General features: G+C 43.1%; 1 protein-coding gene and 1 non-coding gene across 2 annotated transcripts; one reads left to right on the forward strand and one right to left on the reverse strand.

Annotated features, from left to right (window-relative positions):
* Positions 1-852: 852 nt before the first annotated feature.
* TRNAR-CCG (transfer RNA arginine (anticodon CCG)) lies at positions 853-925 on the reverse strand. Its single transcript has one exon. It is a non-coding gene; the product is annotated as a tRNA-Arg (tRNA).
* A 2,144-nt stretch (positions 926-3,069) lies between these two features.
* KPNA2 (karyopherin subunit alpha 2) lies at positions 3,070-9,521 on the forward strand. The gene is made up of 11 exons (XM_050908591.1): positions 3,070-3,115; positions 3,911-4,026; positions 4,124-4,261; positions 4,688-4,776; positions 5,604-5,872; positions 7,050-7,144; positions 7,243-7,506; positions 8,137-8,370; positions 8,457-8,639; positions 8,748-8,897; positions 9,015-9,521. The coding sequence occupies exons 2-11, from the start codon at positions 3,952-3,954 to the stop codon at positions 9,105-9,107; spliced, it is 1,590 nt and encodes a 529-aa protein (XP_050764548.1). The 5' UTR covers positions 3,070-3,115; positions 3,911-3,951; the 3' UTR covers positions 9,108-9,521.
* The last annotated feature ends 12,652 nt before the right edge of the window (positions 9,522-22,173 follow it).

Here is a 22,173-nt window from a genome sequence, read left to right on the forward strand (position 1 = left end):
GTATTAATGAGTTTCTCCAGACTCTTTACTTGGGCAGGATCTTGATCAAAAGGGCCGTAGGAGCGTCTGGAGTATTTCTACCGTTCAAGAAGCTACAGGTATGCCAGCAGCAGCAGAGGCGAAAACCCTTCCGAGCAGGACTCCATGGTCTGAGGTAAAACAGTGACCGACAGCCCAAGGGCCACGTCCTAGTCCTGGAGACTGGCAGCAGCAGGAGTTCTACAGGCTCAGGTTCCCTTGCGTGTTTACCGACAACGGCTCCGGAGCGCCCACGGTGCGACCCAGAGACGCGACCCTGCCTGGGACGCGGCGAAAAGCCCGGTCGCCCCGGGATCAACCCCGCAGCACTTGAGAGGAGAACCGCCCGCCCGCGAACCGCCTCCGGCTCCTTCGGGCTCCCGGGGACACTCACCAGCCACACGCTCGGCCAGAAATCTGCGGCGGCCAAGGCGACGCCCGCTCCGGCCGCCTCACGCCTCGTCCTCCGGCCAGAGACGGGCCCCGGGCGGAGGCGCTCCGCTGCCGCTGGATCCCCGGGGGAAGGAAGGAGACGGCGGCGGCACCAGGCTCGGTGCCGCCTGGGAAGGGCCGTGGTGTCGGTGGGCGAGTTAGACGGCCCAGCGCCCCGCTGACAGGGCGACGGCTGCGGCTGAGGGGGAGCTTGAGGCCCGTCCCAGCGGCAGACCGGGCTGCGGGCCTTCCCCACCGGCCTCGGCCGCTGCAGCAGCCGGCGGCGCGGCTAAAAGTGTGGGGAGGCTCCGGGTGGGCGATAATAAGGCGCGGCGCGGCAGGAGGAGGCCGGGCAGCCTCCGCGCTGGATCTACCGCAGGGCCACAAAACGTGTGTGCGGTACGACCCAGATGGGACTCGAACCCACAATCCCCAGCTCCGGAGGCTGATGCCTTATCCATTAGGCCACTGGGTCACCCAGCAAAACCTGCGAGCGCCGCGCAGTAAGAGCCCCGCCCGGCCGGCGCTGGCTCCGCCCCTAAGCGAGCTTTCACGTTCTCTCTGCTCGTGACCAGGAGGCCCCGCCCGCCCGTTCCTTGCCCCGCCCCTCAAGGGCTCCGCCCCCCAGCCCCGCCCTCCTTGCACACCATTGGGCACGGCGCTGCCCTCCCCGACGGGCCTGGAGGCCCCGCCCTTCAACGTCATGCGAGCCCGCGCTGCCGCTGTCCTCAGGGGGTGGGCTCGTTCCCTCAGCTCCTCCGTCCTCACGCGCGCTCAAAGCCTGTCAGGCGCGGCGGCCGTTAGCTCCCTCCCCGCGGCGCGAGGGTGTCATCCGCTGTCCCTTACGCGCGTGCCCGCCTGAGGAGATCCGCTGCGCGCCAGAACCGCCCTTTCCCCGGGACCCTCGCCTTTAAACCCGTCCCTCACGGGCCTCCCGACGCGCGGCTCCGCGCACCGTCACGCCGCTCCCGCGCTGCGCTGCCACTCGCCCCGTCCCGTCGGCCTCGTGCTCGGCGTTCTCCCTTCACGGGTGTTCCCTCGCGGCGCTTTTTCCCTCCTCCTGCGCACCCTCCGCTGTCCCCGTTACCTCAGCCCCAGCTCAGCCACTGTGGGGCCGTTCTCCCCCAGCTGTCCAGCCGCCCTCCACCTCTCTGTTCGTCGCTTTCCTGTACTGATAACAGCCTTTCACGCTGTGACACCTCCCTCCCACCCCAAGACATGTTGACCCCATACCGGCCTGCAGCACCTCGTACGCAGCCACCTCAAGTCTCCACCGACAGCCCTCTCCCTGCCCAGGAACACCCATCCCTGCACTCTCCTTGTCTCCTTCGTCCAGGTTACGCTGCTCCAGACCGCACACTCCGCGATTTATGACCCGGCGGACTTTCTTCACGGTGGCCCTCCGATCCTTCTGTACGCCAGGTGTTTTACCTCGATTTCTACTTTTGAGCTGCCTTTTTTTCTGTCAAACTAGTCCTTTTCAGTATCTCCATTTGTGACTGCTGTGCTTTCTCTTCTCTTGACTTCCCTGCTCTTGCTTAAATGCTATTGTGTTGGGTTTTTTGTGAAGCTCAGAACTGTAAGGCCCAAAATCAGCTATGTAGAATGTCACTGGTAATTCCTCCTCCTCTGCATACATCTTTGTCAACTACTGTGTGCATCTACAGATCAGTATAAATGGCTTAAGGTAATGGTTTAACGCACAGATGTATCAATGTGCATCTCTGACGCTTCTCTACCCTGAATTGCACATTGTAGATGTTAAAATGCCCGAGTTGCTGGCAGAGTCATGTTTTTCCCCCAGGTTTTATGGTTTGAATTACATCTCCTGTGAAACTGGGTGTTGTTCTTTTGTATTCCATCCCTTGTAGATAGGCCAAACCCATCTGAAACAATCCCAAATCCGTCGATTTTCTGGACATGCCGCAAGGGCGGGCATACTTTTTTTGTCGTTCTGTATGATTTCGTTTTGATCTGTCCTGATTGCTGTTGAATTGCTTTCAACTGCAATCTCCCATCCTGTTGTCTTTAAATTCCCGTGCACCACTTTTCTAGGAGACAACACGAGAGTCACAGGAAAAGCCTGCGGTGACCTGATGGTCACTGAGGTAGAAATCAGGCTGTATGTGAGGGAATGGCGTGTTACTGCCGCAAACCGCTCAGAGCCTGAAAATCTCCCTGTTCCCCCCTCACCCAGGGGTGCAAGCCGCCCCCGGCCATCCCGCTCTCGCTCCCCGGGTGGCCCTCAGCAGCGCCGGCGCCCTGTGAAACTACAAGTCCCGGCATGCCATGCGCCGCCTCCCGGCGAGCCGCTGAGGCGGGAGCGCCGCAGTCTTCCCGGCGCTGTCCCTGCGCGTTGAATGCCGGGAGTTGTAGTGTTGAGGCGGGGGACGGGTATTTGACTACGTGACGCCTGGTCTGCTCTTCCGGGAGCACGGTGGAGATTCGTTCCCCTTCATCGCGAGACGAGCTGCATTTCAAACTGGCCAATCAGAAGGTTGCTATCGCTCGAACTGGCCAATGGCAGGGCGAGGGCGCGGGAAATTTAAATCCCGCCTGGAGCGGCCGGGGGTAGTGGCAGCGTGCTCGCGGGCTGGGAGCGGCACGGCGGCGGCAGGAGGAGGGCGGCAGCGGTGGTGGTTTGTGCGCGGAGTCCGCGGCGGAGGTGCCCGGCCGCGGGGGCGGGAAGGGACGGGGAGCGGGGGGCAGCGGGGGTAGCGGGGGTGCTGGCCGTGCACTGGTCTGTCAGAAGGGACTAGGCTCCGTCGGTGGTAGGGCAGGCCGGCAGGACCTACCCGAAAGGCTCCGGAGGGAGCCTCCCGTATCTGCGGTGGTCGCAGGCCACTGCATGGAATAGGGCTGACAGGGATGGCGCGTCTGAGAGCGGGCTATGTGCTCCGGCTGAGTTGTGGCCGAAATGAAGCCGGTCCTTATGCAGTGGGTCACCTTGGAGCTGGCCAAGGCGCAGGGGTCTGCATCGTTACCAGTGTAGCTGCTACTATGTGCTGCTGGCTGCACCAGCACAGCAAGCCCCCCCGGGGGGCCCTTCCCAGTACGAGATGTCACTGTTTCTATCAAAAGGGGTCGGGGTGGGACTGGACGGGGTGCCTGTGCCATATACCTATATGGCACAGTGAAAATAGTATTTAAAAGTATGTGCACTGTCTATGGGAAGGAAGATCAATCTTGCTCCTAAAAACAATGACTGATAATGTGTGTGGCTGGAAGTGTCTTAAAACAATGTATGTGTGTCTGCTGCTTTTGTGTTAATGCTAGAGCTTGCTGTAACATCTAGGTGTTTAAAGAGACATCTGTTATGTTACTAGTATCTTTGATCAAGTCAGAGGTTGTTATTGTATCTAATATGGACAAGTGTGTCTCATTCTCAAGTATTGATCCCAGTTCTTAGATTTAAGTCTTGTGGAGTAAACTTGCTGTTTATTATTTGCTCTGTTTTCAGGTTTGTTTTTATCTGTCTCTCTCAAAAATCTAATAAGCAAGATGTCTACTAATGAGAATACCAATACAGCAGCAGCTCGATTGAACAGATTCAAGAACAAAGGAAAGGATACTACTGTGAGTATTCTGATGCAATTAGTACTTTAGCTAGCCATCATCTCTTTAAACATGAGTTGTAAAAGCCAAGACCTTACTATGAATGTATATCCTCTAGGAAATGAGAAGGCGGCGTATTGAAGTCAATGTAGAGCTGAGGAAAGCTAAGAAAGATGACCAGATGCTTAAAAGAAGAAATGTTAGCACTTTACCAGATGATGCTACTTCTCCCCTTCAGGAAAACAGGAGCAATCAGGTAAGTAGGTAGTCAGAACAGGCACGCTTAGAGGTCTTGCAATATAAGCTCATGCAGCCACGCTAGTATGAATTCCTTCTCGTGTGGGGGAAAGCACTACTACATATACATTACCGACTTAAGTCTATATTACCAACTCTAATGGACAACGCTCTTAAAATGTAGGTAGCTTAGCCAGTTGTGATTAAGCCTAGTGTAACAGTCGTGTGAAGCACTTGATTTTAAAAAGAGCTTTCAGTAGTTCAGATAACTGTAGATAAAGCTGTAGCTGATGAGATTTTGGAGTATCACGTAGTGGTATAATCTTTTAATAAAGGAAGTGGTTGTAAATGGGAGTCTGTTCATAGTATTGTATAGAAGGCCTCTGTGGTCAGGAAGACACATGCCTCTCCCAACAAAGCATTCATGTAACTCTTTATTGTACAGGTTTCAGCACACTGGTCAGTTGAAGAAATAGTCAAAGGAGTTAATAGTAATAATATGGAGCTTCAGCTACAGGCTACTCAAGCTGCCAGGTAAGGCATGTAGAGGTAATCAATTCAGCTGTGCAAGCCAGTAACCAGGCAAGGTAAAAGAAATGGCTTATGAGCCTAAGTATCTGCTTACGACAGCAGCTATGGCTCTTCTTATCAGACAGTATTTCAACAAACACCTGAGTTGACCTTATATACAATGCTTAGGTACACTTAACTTAGTCATAATTTTATTGAAACCATGTGGCTTTTGAGTGTTTAAAGTGCCTGAACATTTTACTAGGAAGTAGTAATTCTTTCTAGTGGTTTTGAGGTGGCAAAATAAACAGGAGTCCATCTTAGAGTTGTAGGACTAATAATAATAAACCCTTTGTAGCAAAATAAGATATCTTTAAACTGTGTTAACACTTAACTACAATATTTGAGTGCAGTGATCTACCGTAATGCGAACAGCAAGATGACTGGAGTTGGAAGTATGCCAAGCTTTCTTTCTCCTTCTAAATCTAAAATCATCTTTAGCAAGCTTGTGTATTGCTGCAGTGCTGCTTCTGGCAGTCATTAACCTCTCTACTGAGAAACCTCTAGCAATTCAGATGTGTTGTGACTCTTGCAGGTCTGCTTTATTTCAGATTCTGAACAGAACCTCTCATATAGTGAAGACATGCCAAAACCAATGTTAACAGAGGTTTAGGAAGCTAGTGTTCAGCTTGTCTGTATTTCTCCTTCATGTCGTGTTGCGTTGCCTTCCCTGAATGTTAAGACAATGCTAAACCTTTTCTTTTTCAAATATGGATCTTCTTAGACTGTTTAATCTGTTGTTCAGGTCTCTGCAGGCAAAAATAATGCTTTCTGTTTGTCTTCTTCCTTAGGAAACTCCTTTCGAGAGAGAAGCAGCCCCCAATAGACAACATAATTCGGGCTGGTTTGATTCCAAAATTTGTCTCCTTCTTGGGTAGAGCAGACTGTAGTCCTATTCAGTTTGAATCTGCCTGGGCACTTACCAACATTGCTTCTGGCACGTCGGAACAAACAAAGGCAGTAGTAGATGGAGGGGCTATTCCAGCCTTTATTTCACTACTGGCCTCTCCCCATACTCACATCAGTGAACAGGCTGTGTGGGCATTAGGAAATATTGCAGGTATGTCAATATGCTACACAATTCTATTTCAGACCTGTTCCCTTATTTAAAATAGGAAGACATTACTACTGACATGTCATGCAGCATGCTGAGCTTCTTGGGAACTCTGCCTTAATGGTTTTCAAGTAAAGACATGCTCTGCAATGTAGAGTATGCTACAGACAATTCTTTATCTTCAGACCTGGTATAAGATGTCTCATGCAATACCTGGCAACCTGTGGGTTGTGTTATGTGAATTGCTTCCATATTTCAGCTCAGTTTTGATAGCGCTATATAACCATGCTACAACACAGGGCTTTGTCACATATCTCACTTGATGTTTTTGTGACTTATCAATGAGCTCTGCTCTGTGTGTGACTAGAAGGGGGAAGGGAAGAAGCAGGTGCCTCGCATAATTGTGTATGTTATGGCCAATATTCCTTGCTTTGAAACAGCTACTGATGTGAAAGTATTATATACTGAAGTTTCTCATGCACTTTTCAGGTTTACTTGATCTGCCAGTGTTGGATCCCATTCTTAAAAAAAAAAAAAACAACTGGTCAAAATTAATAATATAGTTAAATATTGTATTTGCTGTATTATTATGGTTTCCAACAGCTGTGCCTTACAGAGAATAGTGAATCTTCACACAGAGAAAATGGGCTCAATAAAAGCCTTGTTTGATTGGAGTGTTCTTAAAGTTTTTCCTTAGAATTTTTTTTCAACTCAATTATAAGGTACTTTTTGTACCTTGCAATAGAAGAATTCAGTCAAACTTTGACATTCCATCAGCATTATACTATAGAACCCAATCACGCAACCAATGATTATAATGCGTTTGAAGTCCCATATTACGGGAAGAGCTCTGTTCTAGTGGTAGGGTTTAGATATGTTTTCAAAGAAACACGCAAGTCCCTGCTTAGTTATAAACTCTGAGAAAAGCTGTATAGAAAACATATGCTAAATTACCTCTTCTTCCAACAGAAAAAAATTTAAGCTCAGTGGCTTGATTAGAAAAACACATGCTTGTCATATGTATGACTTAACCATGGTAGTAGTCCTTTTGTCCTGTTATTTCTTCTTATTTTATCTAGCCCTTCTTAAGCAGTAGAAGAATTCATCCTCTAACATATAATGACACTGTATGCACATGTCCCTCTATTCTGGCTTCACCTGGTTATTTTTCTTGTTTTCTCAGGGGACGGTTCTGCCTACAGAGATCTGGTTATTAAATTTGGTGCAATTGAGCCGCTGCTGAGTCTACTAGCTGTTCCTGATCTCTCTTCTCTGGCTGTAAGTGTGCAGTATGATCCAAGTTACAATTACGAACAAGTGAGTAAGAGAGCTCAAGTAACTAAACAGTTGCTAACCATTTATTTCAACTCTTGCAGTCTGGATATTTACGCAATGTTACCTGGACCCTCTCAAACCTGTGTCGTAATAAGAATCCTGCACCACCCATAGAAGCTATTGAGCAGATTCTTCCAACTCTAGTTCGGCTCTTGCACCATGATGATCATGAGGTGTTAGCAGACACATGCTGGGCACTTTCCTATCTAACAGATGGTTCCAATGACAGGATAGAAGTTGTAGTGAAAACTGGATTGGTACCACAACTTGTGAAACTCCTGGGATGCAGTGAACTGCCAATAATGGTAAGCTATCAGACATACAGATTGCTGTTGCTTGATTTGAGTCACGAATAAAACTGCAGTTAGAATAGTGTCCATGTAACTGAATGGTTCTTTTCATACATGAATCTGATGCTTGTTCCAGGTTTTGCGTAGATAAGACTTGAGCTTCTATCTTGCCTGGAGACTGCCCCACATGAGGCATAGACTATTGCTGTTGATGACTATCAAGCTTCTTTACATAACCATTTGGATTTAACACACAGGCCAGCACAACAGTCAACATCCTTAAAGCTTGCTTTTAACTCTAAACTACTGTTGCAAATCTAAATTCTAGGGACAGTGTTTGGAAGTGGCCTCTGTGCACACTGTAATTGTAGTATAATAAAACTGCATTAGTACTTAGGAGATAGTTTTCCTAAGCTATGTCATGGGTAGTTGTTTGCAGATTGGCCTTGCAAGGAGTGCAGTCTTAGCATGCTTAATGTTTGCATATGTAATGCTAATGAGGAGCTTAAAGCTCCTCAGTACATAGCATATCATGCTGTTAACTGGGAAGACTAGAGCAGAGGGGCATCAAGTATGGCTGTATTTGTTCAAGCACAGATTAGATGACACCAGTTTTCTAAAGTACTGTTTTCATATTTGTTTCAGACTCCTTCATTAAGAGCCATAGGGAATATTGTCACTGGTACTGATGAGCAGACACAGATTGTTATTGACTCGGGAGCACTATCTGTCTTTCCAAGTCTGCTTTCTCATCATAAAAACAACATTCAGAAAGAAGCAGCGTGGACAATGTCCAACATCACTGCTGGACGTCAGGATCAGATTCAGCGAGTTGTAGACCATGGTCTTGTACCTTATCTTATTGGTATTCTGAGGAAGGTAAACAAAAACTATATTTGCTACATTGAGGCTTTTGCTGTTACTACTACTATCTATGTTCAAATACCATGCTTTTACCTTCACAGGGGGATTTCAAATCCCAAAAGGAAGCTGTGTGGGCTGTGACTAACTACACAAGTGGTGGAACAATTGACCAGATCGTGTATCTTGTTCAGGCTGGTGTTGTTGAGCCTCTACTGAATCTCCTCTCGGCTAAAGACAGCAAAACTGTGCTAGTTATCCTGGATGCTATTTCTAATATCTTCTTGGTATGTGGATGCAGTATACTCGATCGTTGTCCAGGTTGTTGCTAATGGTTCTCTAGTAGTTGGTGCCATAACTCTTTCCTGAAGTTATTCCGTGCTCATCTCTTGCAGGCTGCTGAGAAGATTAATGAGACTGAAAAACTTTGTCTCATGATTGAGGAGTGTGGGGGTCTGGACAAAATTGAAGCTCTCCAGTCACATGAAAACGAACAAGTGTACAAAGCCTCATCCACCCTGATTGAGAAATACTTCTCAGCAGAAGTAAGTGGCTGCAGAATGATTCCCCCCCCCCCCCCCCCCCCTCTTATTTTCTATTCTAGCACTGATTACTAGGTTAGAATGCTACTGTTTTTCAAAACTCTTTTCTTTTCCTTCTAGGAGGAGGAAGACCAAAATGTTGTACCAGAATCTACTGCTGCCAGCTACACTTTCCAAATTCAGGGCAATACTCCAGATACTTTCAGCTTCTAGATCTTGCATATACTGCAACCACCTACAAGTCGTTTGGCACAAAATGACTGCCACCTCTTTGTCTTAGTAGTTCCTCTTGTTTTTACTGTGTTTTTTTATGTGACCTTTAGCACTTTGTTCAACTGAAACATACTTGAACAGTTCAAAACTGTACATATTATGTGAATTTCTAACTGTAAACTTCATTCCTTCTGAGATATACTTGTAAATACTTGTTCTCGTTCTGGCTCCGACTGTCCCTGTCAGGGATAAGAATGCACGTGGTCCATACAGGCTTCTCGCAAAGCATGAGCTACTACTCTGCAAACCTCTTCGTGATCTATTACATTCTCCATAACCTATTGCTGTAATCATACACTGAGTAGGCTTTTAAAAAGGATTTATATTTGAAGTTCAATAAAGTGATATCAATACATCAAATTGAACTGTGTCAACTGCTCTCTTAAAAGGTGACTGATATGGTGAGTATACTTAATCAAAAATGTATAATGGCAAGAATGTGGGTCTAAACTGTGAGAGATTCAATTCTGAAGATGGTGGTTTTAAAACAGCTTGGTCACCCCAGGCTCTGACTTCTGCGTATAGCAGCCTTCTATTGCTGCAGAGCAAACGAATTGCTGCTTCTCTCTAGATATCTCTTACAGAAATCTGATTCGTTCTACCCTGTTCATAACTGAGCTAAACTATCTTCTGCCTTTTGGAGAAATATTTAAAGACTGTAGTAGCACTACTTAACTGTAAGTAATAGTGTGGAGGAGGGGTAAGTACAGCAGTTAAACCAATTGTAAGTATGTTCAGGTAGCCTTAGCATAGAGCATAGGAAATGCTTTGAAGCGGTTGCCTGCTCTAGAGAGCAAAAACGAAGGCCTTGTCTTGGAATCTACTGTCCCTTTACTTCTAAAATCATTATTTACAGCAACCTACTCTGTCTCTAAAGGTGGCTGTGCAGGGTGCGGTTTGAGGGGGGAGGGAGGTAGTGGGTGGAGAAGAACTGTAGTCCTGTTTTCCAGCTTTTTGGAAAAACTTGGATTGAGCTATTTCATTAACTGGAATGTCCCAGGACTCCCTACCTCTATTGCCTTAGCTCTCTGAGCTGAGCTCCTCTAGCTCTTATGATGGCGCAGGAGAGGTCAGTTTTTCATGCTTAGATTTTTCATAAGCATGACGTATTTGAAACATAGTATGTCACTTCAATTATTAATAAAAGGTAAGGGAAAAATCAAATGTGTAGGCAATTCTCCCAGGGTTCCCATAGGCTTTGCTTCTGCCTTTATGGGGGGGTGGGGAATAAAAAAATCCAAGTAAATACAAAACAAAAAACCCCTTGTATTCTGTTAAGTAAACCTGATGAAAGAATCTGACTTGGTCTTGTGCATTAGTCTGCTTGTTGTGTGCTGTGAAGTCTATTTTAAAGTGCATGTGCATATGTAAGTGGATTGGGTGTAACTCTTTAAATTCTTCATTAAGAATACCTGATCTTAAAGGGACGCTCTTTCTAAACCTAGATTACCTTTCTCATACACTGCTACTCAAGACTTCTTTAAATGAGTCATTGCTAATATAGAAGATGTCACTCTCACTTCCATTATTGTGCTGCAAGTCTACTACTACCTATTTCACACTTGCTTGTAAAAATGGTACTCGCCCTAACTGGAGGCTGATGATCTACGTATGGACTGACGTGACTTCTCTGTGCAAGCCACTTGCTTGGATCTTAGGTACGGCTGGATAGTGATAATGTTACAAAAGGTAGCAGACAATTTGACTGCATATACATTCATATCTTCTTATGGTTAGCAGCAATAATGGTTCCTGCAGAGCAATCACTTGTGAACTGGCCTGCATAAGCATACTTCTGCTGGGCTATTTGAGCCATGTGAGTCCCTCCATCCAGCTCGGAACATGGCCTTAGAGATGCTTACATTGCTGTCAGTGGTGTATCAAGAGAGGGTTGCAGATTTTACCTGTCACAAAAGATATTGTCTTGCAAAAATCACAATATCCTGAACTGATTAATGATGACTTCATACTTTTTTGCCTGTACCACTTCAACTGTTTTTTCTTTGCCCCAAAACAAAGCTGCAGTAAGTAATAAGCTTTACTACAGGAGTCTTTAAAGACAGTCAGACCAACGGCTATTGTAACCCTATTGCATCTTCTGCTTGAGAAGTCGATGTCAGTGTTACTAACCACCCGTCTCCATGCCTGTGCTGCCAAACGAAGGGTGAGACTGAACTGTGGCTGCGGCGGGTTCCCAGCCCTGCCTGCCTTCTGTACTAATGGGAGGGACTGCAGGTGGCACCCAGCACCTGCAGAGGAAGCTGTAGACAGTGCCAGACTGAGGAGCAGAAAGCAAGTCTAACGCCACAGATACTGCAACGCCCTTGGGACCAGATTCTGGTATTATCCTAGCAGTACCCGTGGAAAGAACCATCTGCCTTGCAATGCCGAAGCCTTTAATATTCTGGGGGGAAAAAAACAACCAAATAGGGCTTTTATGCATCTGCACTGAAGCCTCGTGTGTCCTTTGCTTTGTTGTCAAGCGTCCAACTGACCTAAAAGCATCAGTTATAAAATCATTATTTTCTCTGTAACTAGAGAACTGAAAGAATTAACCTATATAAAAGCAATTATGTGACGTCAGCTTTCATAAATTAAATCATTGCTTCTGCATACTTTATGTTTGTGGGTCTATAAGGGTAATGATACAATGACTTGTGAAACAGAATTCAGAATTCCTGAGTAATTTTAGTTTTCTAACTCTGTAAAATATCACATCTTTCGGTAGAGGGTGCTACAGGCAACCTCACAGTCTCGATTGCTTCTAAGAAGTTGATGTGGAGTTTCATCCAGCCTGGACCACTCGGGTATGATGTACTTTGTTTTCCTATTAAGAAAATACTGAGATAAAATCCATTGGGGCACCTCTTGTAGTTACAGAAAACATCTGTGTGCTAATTCCCGAGTATATAACCAGATTAAATATTGAATTTAAGGCATAATCTTTTAAAAATGGTATGTCAGGGTACTGTTACTTTAAAACACAACTCCTTGCTTTAATTGCTTTTTAGCATATATGCAGTTAATTTGACTTTTCTGTCTCTGTATATAGTAAAAGGGATGAAAATGCAGAACACTTGTTGAATAGTGTTATCTCTACTTTTTTTCCTGAAGTACTTGTTTCAGAATTATCTAATATATTGAGTTAATAATAGAACACTGCAAATTCTTCTCTAAATGCCTGACAGCTCAGTGGCTTAATAATTAACTTTCTGGGGACCAAGACTTTGTTTTTATCCAAGAAAAATGTGTTCAGCCTGTCCACCAATGAGCCCTGTTCTTGGCAGCACGTATTTCCACATGCAACAATCTACAGTGATTATGAGTAAGTGACTGGGGTGAGTCACTCCTTATTCTAAGAAAATGCAAACTATTTCTGAAGTTAGGATCACAGTCACCCATTAGGCTGCGTCTCTAGCTTAAAAAAAGTGGTAGGAGCAAAAAGGGAGAGGAGAATTGTTATTGCTCCCGGTTCTTGGTTTGTTGGTTGGGGCTTGTTTGGGGTTTTTTTTGTGTTGCCCAGCCAGATTTAAGAGCTAGTCTTCTTTATTTGGCAAATGCCTAATTCAGGACAAGGGCTGGAATAAATGTCTGGTGGCCTATGTGTCAGTCTGCCAGCTCCTCTGTGCTGAGAGCAACAATAACAGACCCCCGCTGACATCAACTGGCTTGGAATGCAGTTGTTGCTAATGCTATTTTATCTGTGGAGTGATGGCAAGATTTCAGTCTAAGATCTCAGCAAACGTAACCACCTCTGAAATTCTGATGCTAGCCGATGCTGCCTGTGTGATTGCTTCCACTTGTTGTTTCCAAAGATGCTAGGCTCTGAAAGAAGAGCAGAGGCTTTGCCGTCCTGTTGTTCAATAGCGCGTCTGTTCACTTTCAGCTACAGGAAGAACAGTTTAAACTGTGGAAAAGCTAGAAATGGTTAAATTAGGAGAAATCTATTCTTTATTTCCCTGTGATTTAGACTGAAATATTCTCTTAAGTGAAGCTGCTTCCTGCTACTCTATACAGAATGATTTAAATTGCACAGAACTACAGTGGTATATCGGCAAAAAGGAACAGCTGTAAGTTTATAGGAAAAGGAATTCACTAGCCAACAATATTTCACAGATCGCTTCTGTTTCTAAATCTATTTTACAGCAGAGCAAACTGAGATACAAGAAAGTTATCCACAGACATTCAGAAAGTAGCTGGCAGAATTAACCTGGAGCCTGGGATGTCCATTCCTCTAGTTAACCTATGGCACCTCTGGTCACAATTCTCCTTTTGCTGAATGTAGGATTATGCCAGGAGTATTGAATCTCTCTTGTGACAAGGTATGACATAACGTTTAAGTGCAGGTCTAAACTTTGGGAGTGTGTGCAATTTGGGGAAAGTACTGTTATTAAAACAGAAGTAATTAATGAAGGTTAATTGTGACTGATGATATTTGGCCTATAGAGGAAAATGTTGGGACTTTCACTTAAAACCTAATAGGAAACGCATTAACCCTTTGGTCTGAGCTAAAAACTTAAGCTTGACTCACCTTCAGGGGAACGTGTTAGGAGAAAAGTCTAAGAGAGAATTAGGTGACCCCTCCTAAGGTTGGGAGAGGTGTACCCAAACCAATTGCAAATTTCAGAAAAAAAGCATTTACAAGAACACTCAAGCTACAAATGTGCAAAGTTGTTCATTGTTTTTGGAAAACGCTTCCTTCCTATTGATCCACGGCATGGCACTGATATGAGTCAGGCAGAAACTCAGCATGTAAGCAGCTAAGAAAGAATTGACTTGCTGTGAGTTTTGTAGCACTTCATATGGAATAAGGGTCACTGGATTCCAGTCCTGTTTCTGACTGCGGAGCACTGTCTGTCTCAGACTGGCTCCAGGAAATGGACGCTCTTCCGCAGAAGCCAGAAGATTTCATGGAAGAGCCATGGCCTGTTTCCAGGTTGCAGTTCACCCACTGCCCTAGGGAGTGTCATTAGTGGGAGGGAAGTGAAGTCGGGATTTAAAAGGATGAGGAGAGGAGAGAAAAATTAAAGCAGGGTGGAGAAAAATCCTGTTAATTCTTAAGCAGAACTTGCTTGACCACATTAAAATGTTGTGCTAATCATTTAAATAAAGCAACGGGCCAAATCCAGAAGTGATGTATAAATCATACATCAGGAAAGGAGTTTCAATTGACTGACATACTAAAAGCAAAATCAATGGCACTGATGTCACTGCAGAAGAGGCTGGATTACATCTATGAGTTCAACAAAAGAGGCAATATAATGAGGAAGCATTCTACTTCATTTCCTATCTTTCTCAATTTGCATTGCAATGTGAAATGAAAATCATGGGGTCATCTTTTGAAGGTGTGATTTTTAGATATATAAAGATATATATATATTAAAAAAAAGAAAGAGTGGAAAGCTGCCTAATTTGTTATCTGTAACAGATTGCTTTGTGTACAGGTTCACAGTGGTAAAATAGCTATAATACCAGGAGTATGTAATAATGCTCTGTGGGCATGTGGAAGATTGGATGTACAAAGTTATCAGAAAATCTTGAATAATCTCCAAGGCACATTTCCACCATCCAAATCACTTCATTTTTACCCACTATATGAAACAGATGTAAAAATAGCTCTTTCATCAGTGGATTGCTACACATATTTGGGCTGCAGAGGTTCAATTCTGTTCAAAGCAATACTGTGAAATCATTTGCAGAATGTTGCTGTTAATCAGAAGCAGCAATTTAATGTTACGTATTCATCTCTCCTCCCACCCCCAGCTCCCCTTCCCAATTCTGAGCAGGAAACGACACTTGGACGGAGCTCAGCATACTAACTTTCTGGATAGACTCTCTAGGAATGAGGAGGGACTTGAATTCTCTCCATATGTCATTTCCTTTCCCCTAATGGCTAAAAAACCCATTGCTGCAGTCCATATAACTTACAATAGAGAGAACATTAACAATATAGGAAAATAAAGATGGGGGGGATGGGACAGACAGGACATCCACATTCCATTTCTGAAGAACTGCTTTGCAAAGTTTGCCTTGAATTAAGCAGGAATCTTTCTTCTGTGTAGAAAGATTGTTTTATATAGTTCCTAAAATTGAAGCTATTACCCCATCTGTACTTAAGTACATATCAATACCTGCAGTCTGTGGCCAGACATGGATTAGAAAAGGAAAACGTAAGTAGAGGAGGAATGATAACAACTGTGTGAGATTTAAATTAAGTCAGAAAGGAAAAACAGGCGATTGAGGAAGACTGACAATGGGGATCTAATAATTTCTAATCAAACCAATTTTAATAGCAAATAATCCTAGAAATTACTTAAGAAAAATTAGAAGATTAGCCCACTCCTGCAACCAGCTCTTGTCCAGACTACCTTTAAAAACTTTTCTGTTCATCATAACCAATAGCATATGCAGATATCTTACTGCTGCAAAATACAAAATTTGATCTGCTATATTGCACAGCAGATTTGCAGCTGTCAACAGAATTCAGTGTGCCATAGTTACAAACAAAAAAAAAAACAGGAATAAACACGACCAAAAAACCCCCCCAAAAAAATTTTTAACTAAACTGAAAGCCTACTTCCTCATAGCCAACCGTGTATTAGGCTCAAATTGGAACATAAAGTCTTTCTAGCTATATAATCCAAATGTTTGTTAAATTTGTAGCAACCAAACTGTGCAAGGCACTTTGCAGAACAAATGAGAGATGACATTTGCTGAAAAACCCCAAATTTTGCAGTCAGTGAATGAGTACATAGGCATACAGGGGCTCGATGTATCTGCTTGCAAGATTACATCTGATTGCAGAACAAAGACCTCACATCTTTTATTAGACATATTGCCTAATTAGACATATTGCCCCTGAATTCTACTGCTAAAAAGAAAAGAAAAAACCCACCTTTCCTCCAGTTCTATTTTAAAGGGTTTCAAGAGTGGAATAAAAGAATGATTCAAGACACATGGTGACAGATTTTGCTTTAGGTTACTTTTAGCACTTCACTAGACCCACTAACCTACTTAAATATCTGTGCTGTTCTTATCTGGCATGCAACCTTGCTTTATAATTTTTAGAATGAAATAATTTTAGAGATAAAGTTATCTTAAATCTTCTCAAATTGATTTCACAGCGGACTTGTGGGTGATTGTGCTTTCTTTTAACAGAAAAGAATCTAGTACAGATTGTGGATGGGTTAGGTATGTCTGCAGTTCAGAAAGTGTTAGGAATTGGAGTAAAAAAAGAGATTGTTGTGTTTATTGAACCTACAAATGCTTTTGCGTCATGATTGATCTTATTTATAGATTTAGTTTTCACATAGCGTGTTTATGTCTACAGACTTGTTAATGTAAGACAAAGCAGAGTGCTTCCAAAGCCATTTAGCCTGGGTTCTTTTCAGTAATTCACAAAACTATGTGAATATATGTGGTATGCACACTTTAAGACAGCTCATTCTGAATCTTAGTGGTTGCTTCCCCATGGCAGAAAATAATCATGTTGTGGGGTTAAGGTTTTGTTAGCTATTTTTGTCTTTGAACCTTGCAGATTCAATTACCTGTAGAAGTATGCAATATTGTTATAATTTGATAGATGTCCTGGAATTAATCTTGTCTCTTGAATGGAAATCTTTGGAAGTAACTTGTATGAGACACATGGAAAAACTTCCACTTGCTTGAAGAAACAGAAAATCAGAACTACTGGGTAAGGGCTGTTTTAAGTGGTTTACACTGCCCTGAGACGCCAGCATCAGGTAGGCAGAGGAGTCTGTTGCCAGCCTCGTTGCCTGTCTATATCACTATTTGCCTATAATAGCTGCAGTCCCTGCAACAGATTGGAATGGGATAAATTGGTCCTCTTGAAAACCTCATCTTAACCCCTGACGTGTGGAATTCTGTAAAGCTAGAAACATGAGGTTTTAATCCCTGAATATCTAGATAAGTAACGATGGCCAATAAGAACAAGCTAATTATGCCAAAGTATTAAGGCTTATCAGATAATGTTCTAGGGTTTTTTGAGAGTCAGGAAAGCATCTCTGCTTTCCTTGGCTGCGTGGATGGAAGGTGCATCATAGAACATTTTTTATTTCTTCCAAAGCATTAAATAGTGGCTGTGGCCCAAGCAGGATGTTAACTAGGCAGACCGAGAGATTGATTTAACATGGCAGCTACCTTCCAATGTATCACTGTTGATCAACAGTGTCTAAGGGGTGAATTTATAGCAGCAGGACTGAGTCAGCTTTTGGCATCACTGTCAGTGGCACCCTGCTCTCAGCATCAGCATAATTAAGACTCAGAGAGACTTACAATATAGGAGATTTTACAGCTCATCTTTTGCAGACAACAGAATTGTTATTTCAAATTGATGCTGGGCCACGGGGGATAAGAAAGATTAAAGAAGGTTTGGTATTCTTTTAGTGGCTAAATAATATGGCTTGGTCGAAAACAGTGCTGTATGTCAGCTCTCTTAAATACTTGTTTGGGCTGACAGTCTTCCTAATAACACTTCATTTGTCTAAGCTGCATACCACTGGGACAAATACACACTGTGTCAAGCTGAATCAGACAATATCTGGAGACAGATGTTGTAGTATAGTAGTAAAGTAAATTCTTGATACATGTCACTCAGAGGAGACTGTTTCTAACTGTTATTCTGTAAGGTCTATTTGTATCAGCCAAATAAATCTAAGGATGATATTCTACAGTTGCTTCATTCACAAAGCAACATGAGAAAGTCCTGCAGAGCAGTTGCACGAGGGAACATGTGGTTCTTCAGGAAACCTTAGTAATTTCAGTTGGAATACTTAGCCTGTAGCTCTCAAAGCACTTGACAAAGCCAGTTGTCCAAGAGCCTGGTAAAGAAATTGTATTATCAACAGTATTTTATGGATAAATAAGTGGAAATCATGGAAGAATAAAGGAAACATTTTTCAGAAAGAAACCTTCTTTCTGGCCCAGGACTTTTGAAGATCTGGTTTATACTTTGAGCGAGCTTCCCCATTGATTGTGAATGTAAGGCAAATCAGGGAAAATATTTTAGGCCTAACATACTTCACTATGCTTAAAGACTGAAGCTAGGCTCTGCCCTTTGTGCTGGGCTGTTAAAAATGGTATGCAAAGCCTGTCATTGGGCTATGGGTTGTAAGACACTGTACATCCAACAGCAGAGAACAGTGTTGACTTGAGCTAAACAACGGGGCTGGGGCTGGAACACGGGCGTAATCTCCAGTCTTTTGCCCAAGCGCCAGGATATGGTTTCTCACGATAGTGTTACCTCTGTCAGAAAGTGAATTTTAGCCTCTGGCTAGTAATAAAATGCAATGCAATGCATCTATTTATTCTGTGTTTAATGCCTGTCTCTTTAAAATCTGCCTTTTTTCTTCTTCTTCTTCTTCTAAAGTTGCATTAGGATAGTGCTGTCCTGCAGGACATGATAAGGAAATAACATGGCTGAAGAACTGCATGGAATATCTATGCATCAGTTACTAATCTGTTCTGGATGGACGGACTTAGGAGTTATCTTAGTGACTAACCACTGGAAAATCCTGTGATATGGGAGCTCATGCATTTTTTTTGTAGCCACAGCTGCAGTCATTTCCCTTCAGAGACACATCATTTCCCCAAGACACATCCTGTCTCAGAGGGCTATGGTGTCTGCTGCTCCAAGCTTCTGTCCCCTTTTTCAGTAGCCAGCATATGGGTGGGGATTTCCTTCCTAGTTTCTTCTCCTGAAAAGCTTCATCTCAAGCTCCAGCTTGAGAAATGGATTGAATCTTGACCTCTTGCATAAACATTGTCTCTGCATGCCAAAGGGAGTCTTAGTGAGAGCCAGAGCCCCTGTCTAGACATGTTTCTTCATCATATAACTCTGATAGGTATGTCTTCCATTGCTGGGTTAACTCTGTTTGTCCCTGAGTAGTAACGGTGCCAGAGTTAAACCAGATATTTAAGCATGTGCATCTGAATACTTTAATGTAGTTTTAGTTCACCAGCAATGCAAACAATGCTCCAGTCCGATAATTTTCATGATCTGCAAAGGGAAATAAGGAATCTTGTACAAAGTGAAACTATCTATTCCTGGTCTTTCTTCCTGAAATGCAGAAGCAATTTACACATGACTTCAGTAGAGTTTGATCCTTTTGTGCAGAAGAGCAGCAGGGAAGGTAACAGAAAGCCTCACGGAGGACAGAATTCCATTCAGGAACAGGACAAAAATGTGATGGATCTGCAATGAATTTAGGAAGTACTTTTGCTACAGTAAGAAGTTATGATTGGATTAGAGAAGGATTAGAAGAAAAACCTGTGCCAAAGAGTCAGGCTAAGAGAATGATGCCTGTTGCAAACAAAGATGTTGATGGAGCAGGTCAAGCCTGCTAATCTAGCCTAATGACTAGATTTTACTGAGCAGTGTGTTGGGACATCAACTTAGATAAGGCCTAGTTGTTATTAGGCACTGCATTAACACGATAAGAGGAAGTCCTTGCTTTGAAGACCCTTGCTGTTAATGGTGGAAATTGGCGTGGGACAGAGAGTACATGCTAGTGAAAAGTACATGGCAGGCAAACAAACCAAGGCATCTTTAAAATGATGTTTTGCAAAGTGATAAATAGGAATGCTTTGAAAGGAAATGAGTTAATCAGGCAAATTAAGAGAGAGGCAGGGAACACTGGTGGTATAAATGTTCATAATTTTTCACAATTTCTTTTTTTTTGTTCATTTCTCTTTTTTTATCTAACAAAGCTTTACCAAAAAAAGAAAAATATTGATGTGATAAGAAAGGGAACAGACTTTTGCAAGTATTTCAGATTTATTACTTTTCAGATAAAATTAGACCTGATAAATTTAAATCTTATTGGAGTTGCCTAGTTGTACACTGCTGTAATACTTTTCTCAGAACTACACCATTAGGTGGCAAAAATAAGCATTTAGCATTAACAGTTGCACATACAATGGAAATACATCATAGAGAAAAAGGAAATGGAGGTGTCATTCTCTTCTGATCAACTCTGTCTTTAACTCCATGATCTCTAGTGGTGGTGTCTATAATTCAGCCATGACAGGCTCTGGGAAATTTACTAAATGACGACTAGTAGAAAGAAATACAATCCAGATAATTTTAAATATCTTTATTTTTAAAAATTGTCTCAGGAAAAATAGTTTTAACCTTTCAATTTACTTACAAAAGCTTAATAATAGGGGCAGAACTCTCTTGCTTTCTTGATATCATCACAGAAGCTGGGGAAGAATGTGATATAACACCAGCCAGCTCTCATTACTGCTGAAGGAATGTGGTGTGATTAAACCTCTATACAGAAAGAAATGGAATGTAATTCTTAAATGTTGATTTGCTTTGAACACATACCACATGCTGAGGAATGAGTTTCCAGTGTACTCTTCCATTTCTAAAGATGGAGAGGACCTCACCTCCAAAAAATTAACTACAACTACCCTCTTCTGAAAATGAACACTATTTGGTTAAAGACGTTTGTTCACATTTCCCAGTGTCCAAAACCACTAAATCCTTTGAGAAATATCTGTGAATGCAAAGCCTTCTTTTTCTTCCTATTGGGAAATTCAAGAAATCAAAGCTCTTTTTTGTGCAGCCATAGAACAAAAGAAGTTTTTGTATTTCTAAGTACTTCTTCAAAAGTTTCACTAATATGATACCAACCATTAAATTATTTTGTCCTTAGGACTCTACAACCCTGTCGGTGTCCTAAAGATCCCTGAGCTTACCCCTTTTCTATACATTTCCTCCAACCTTTGGGACTGCCTCAGTTGCTAACTTCTGGCTGAAGAAGGCTGGATGGGACTCCCTCCTGAGTCCAGCAGCGAGGCTGTCATCCAAAAGTGAGCTGCGGGGTGATGCAAGGCACTCCCTTCCCTCCGGATCTGAGCTAGCTACCTCATCTTGAAAGGATTTGTTGCTCAATGATATCAGCCTAGAGTGAAACACGGATCACTTGTCAGCAGTTAATGATGATATTTGCTTGCTTATCTCCCAAGATCAGCACTGTAAAGCATGAAACCTCTTCTCACCCTTGAAATGGAACTGCATAAAGACAAAATTTCCTGTAAACTGTTGGCTTCAAAACCTAAAGCAGGATCAGCAAGATATCTGTTCCATTAATCTGAGAATATTTTGAGAACTTGGGGGATAGCACTGGCACAAGAAACTCTGGATCATAACATTCATGTGGAATTCTTTTGTTGGAAAAGTAGCACTTTCAATCATCAGGTAGTGTCAGTGTCTTTGGTCTCCTATATTCGCTGCAGTTCTAGGCGCGTTGCAAGGCTTCCCGACCTCTGCTCACTGCAGATCTTGGACAGGTCCCTCACAGAGCTGCTCGTCCTAAATTCTGCTTGGCAATTCTACTCAGTGAAGGGGAGCAATGAATAAAAACCCTGATCTCCCTACAGAATTGGGAGATACGATGGGCAGAAGCATCTGAAGGACATCCAAGGTGCAGTCGTCGTAATGCTTACACAAAGCCAGAAGGGAAGAAGCGAGCAGTTTGCATCTGGTGCATTTGCCTGTCCAAGTGCAACCTGATCTAGGTCATTTCTACCTATGTTAGTCAAGAGAGGACATAGTCCTGACCTAAATGGGACACATACCATGCCTGCAGGTGCTAATGAGAGCTAAAGCCCCTCTTCTCTCACCCTACTAAATACATACCTACTGTATAGGACTTTCTTATGTGTCACTGATGCATTTTGGATGTATTAGTAAAAAAGCTCAAGTCATGTAGGTTATTTAAAAATAAATGCAATCAAATATTGAACATATTTGAAAAAAATGCATGGCAGTAGCAGCAATCTTGCAGCCAGTGCACTTTATATAGTGACCCAAATGCACGAACTGTCAATTAACGCTCTAACACTTGCAATGTATCACAGTATTTTCACTGAAAGGTGAGCAGCCTGTCCAAAAATCTCAGAAAAATTTATAGTTCAGCAAGTTGCTTTCTGAAAAGTGGTATGAAACTAATTATAGTTCGTGACCTTTAAAAAACAC

Source organism: Gymnogyps californianus, chromosome 19 (genome assembly GCF_018139145.2).
Source record: "Gymnogyps californianus isolate 813 chromosome 19, ASM1813914v2, whole genome shotgun sequence".
Taxonomy (NCBI): Eukaryota; Metazoa; Chordata; class Aves; order Accipitriformes; family Cathartidae; genus Gymnogyps; species Gymnogyps californianus.

Excerpts from the sequence above, each read along its gene's own strand:
- KPNA2 (XM_050908591.1), top strand. The coding sequence starts at position 3,952 with ATGTCTACTAATGAGAATACCAATACAGCAGCAGCTCGATTGAACAGA. Across the intron at positions 4,262-4,687 it reads AGGAAAACAGGAGCAATCAG|GTTTCAGCACACTGGTCAGT; the intron begins GTAAGTAGGTAG and ends TTTATTGTACAG. Across the intron at positions 5,873-7,049 it reads GGCATTAGGAAATATTGCAG|GGGACGGTTCTGCCTACAGA; the intron begins GTATGTCAATAT and ends TTGTTTTCTCAG.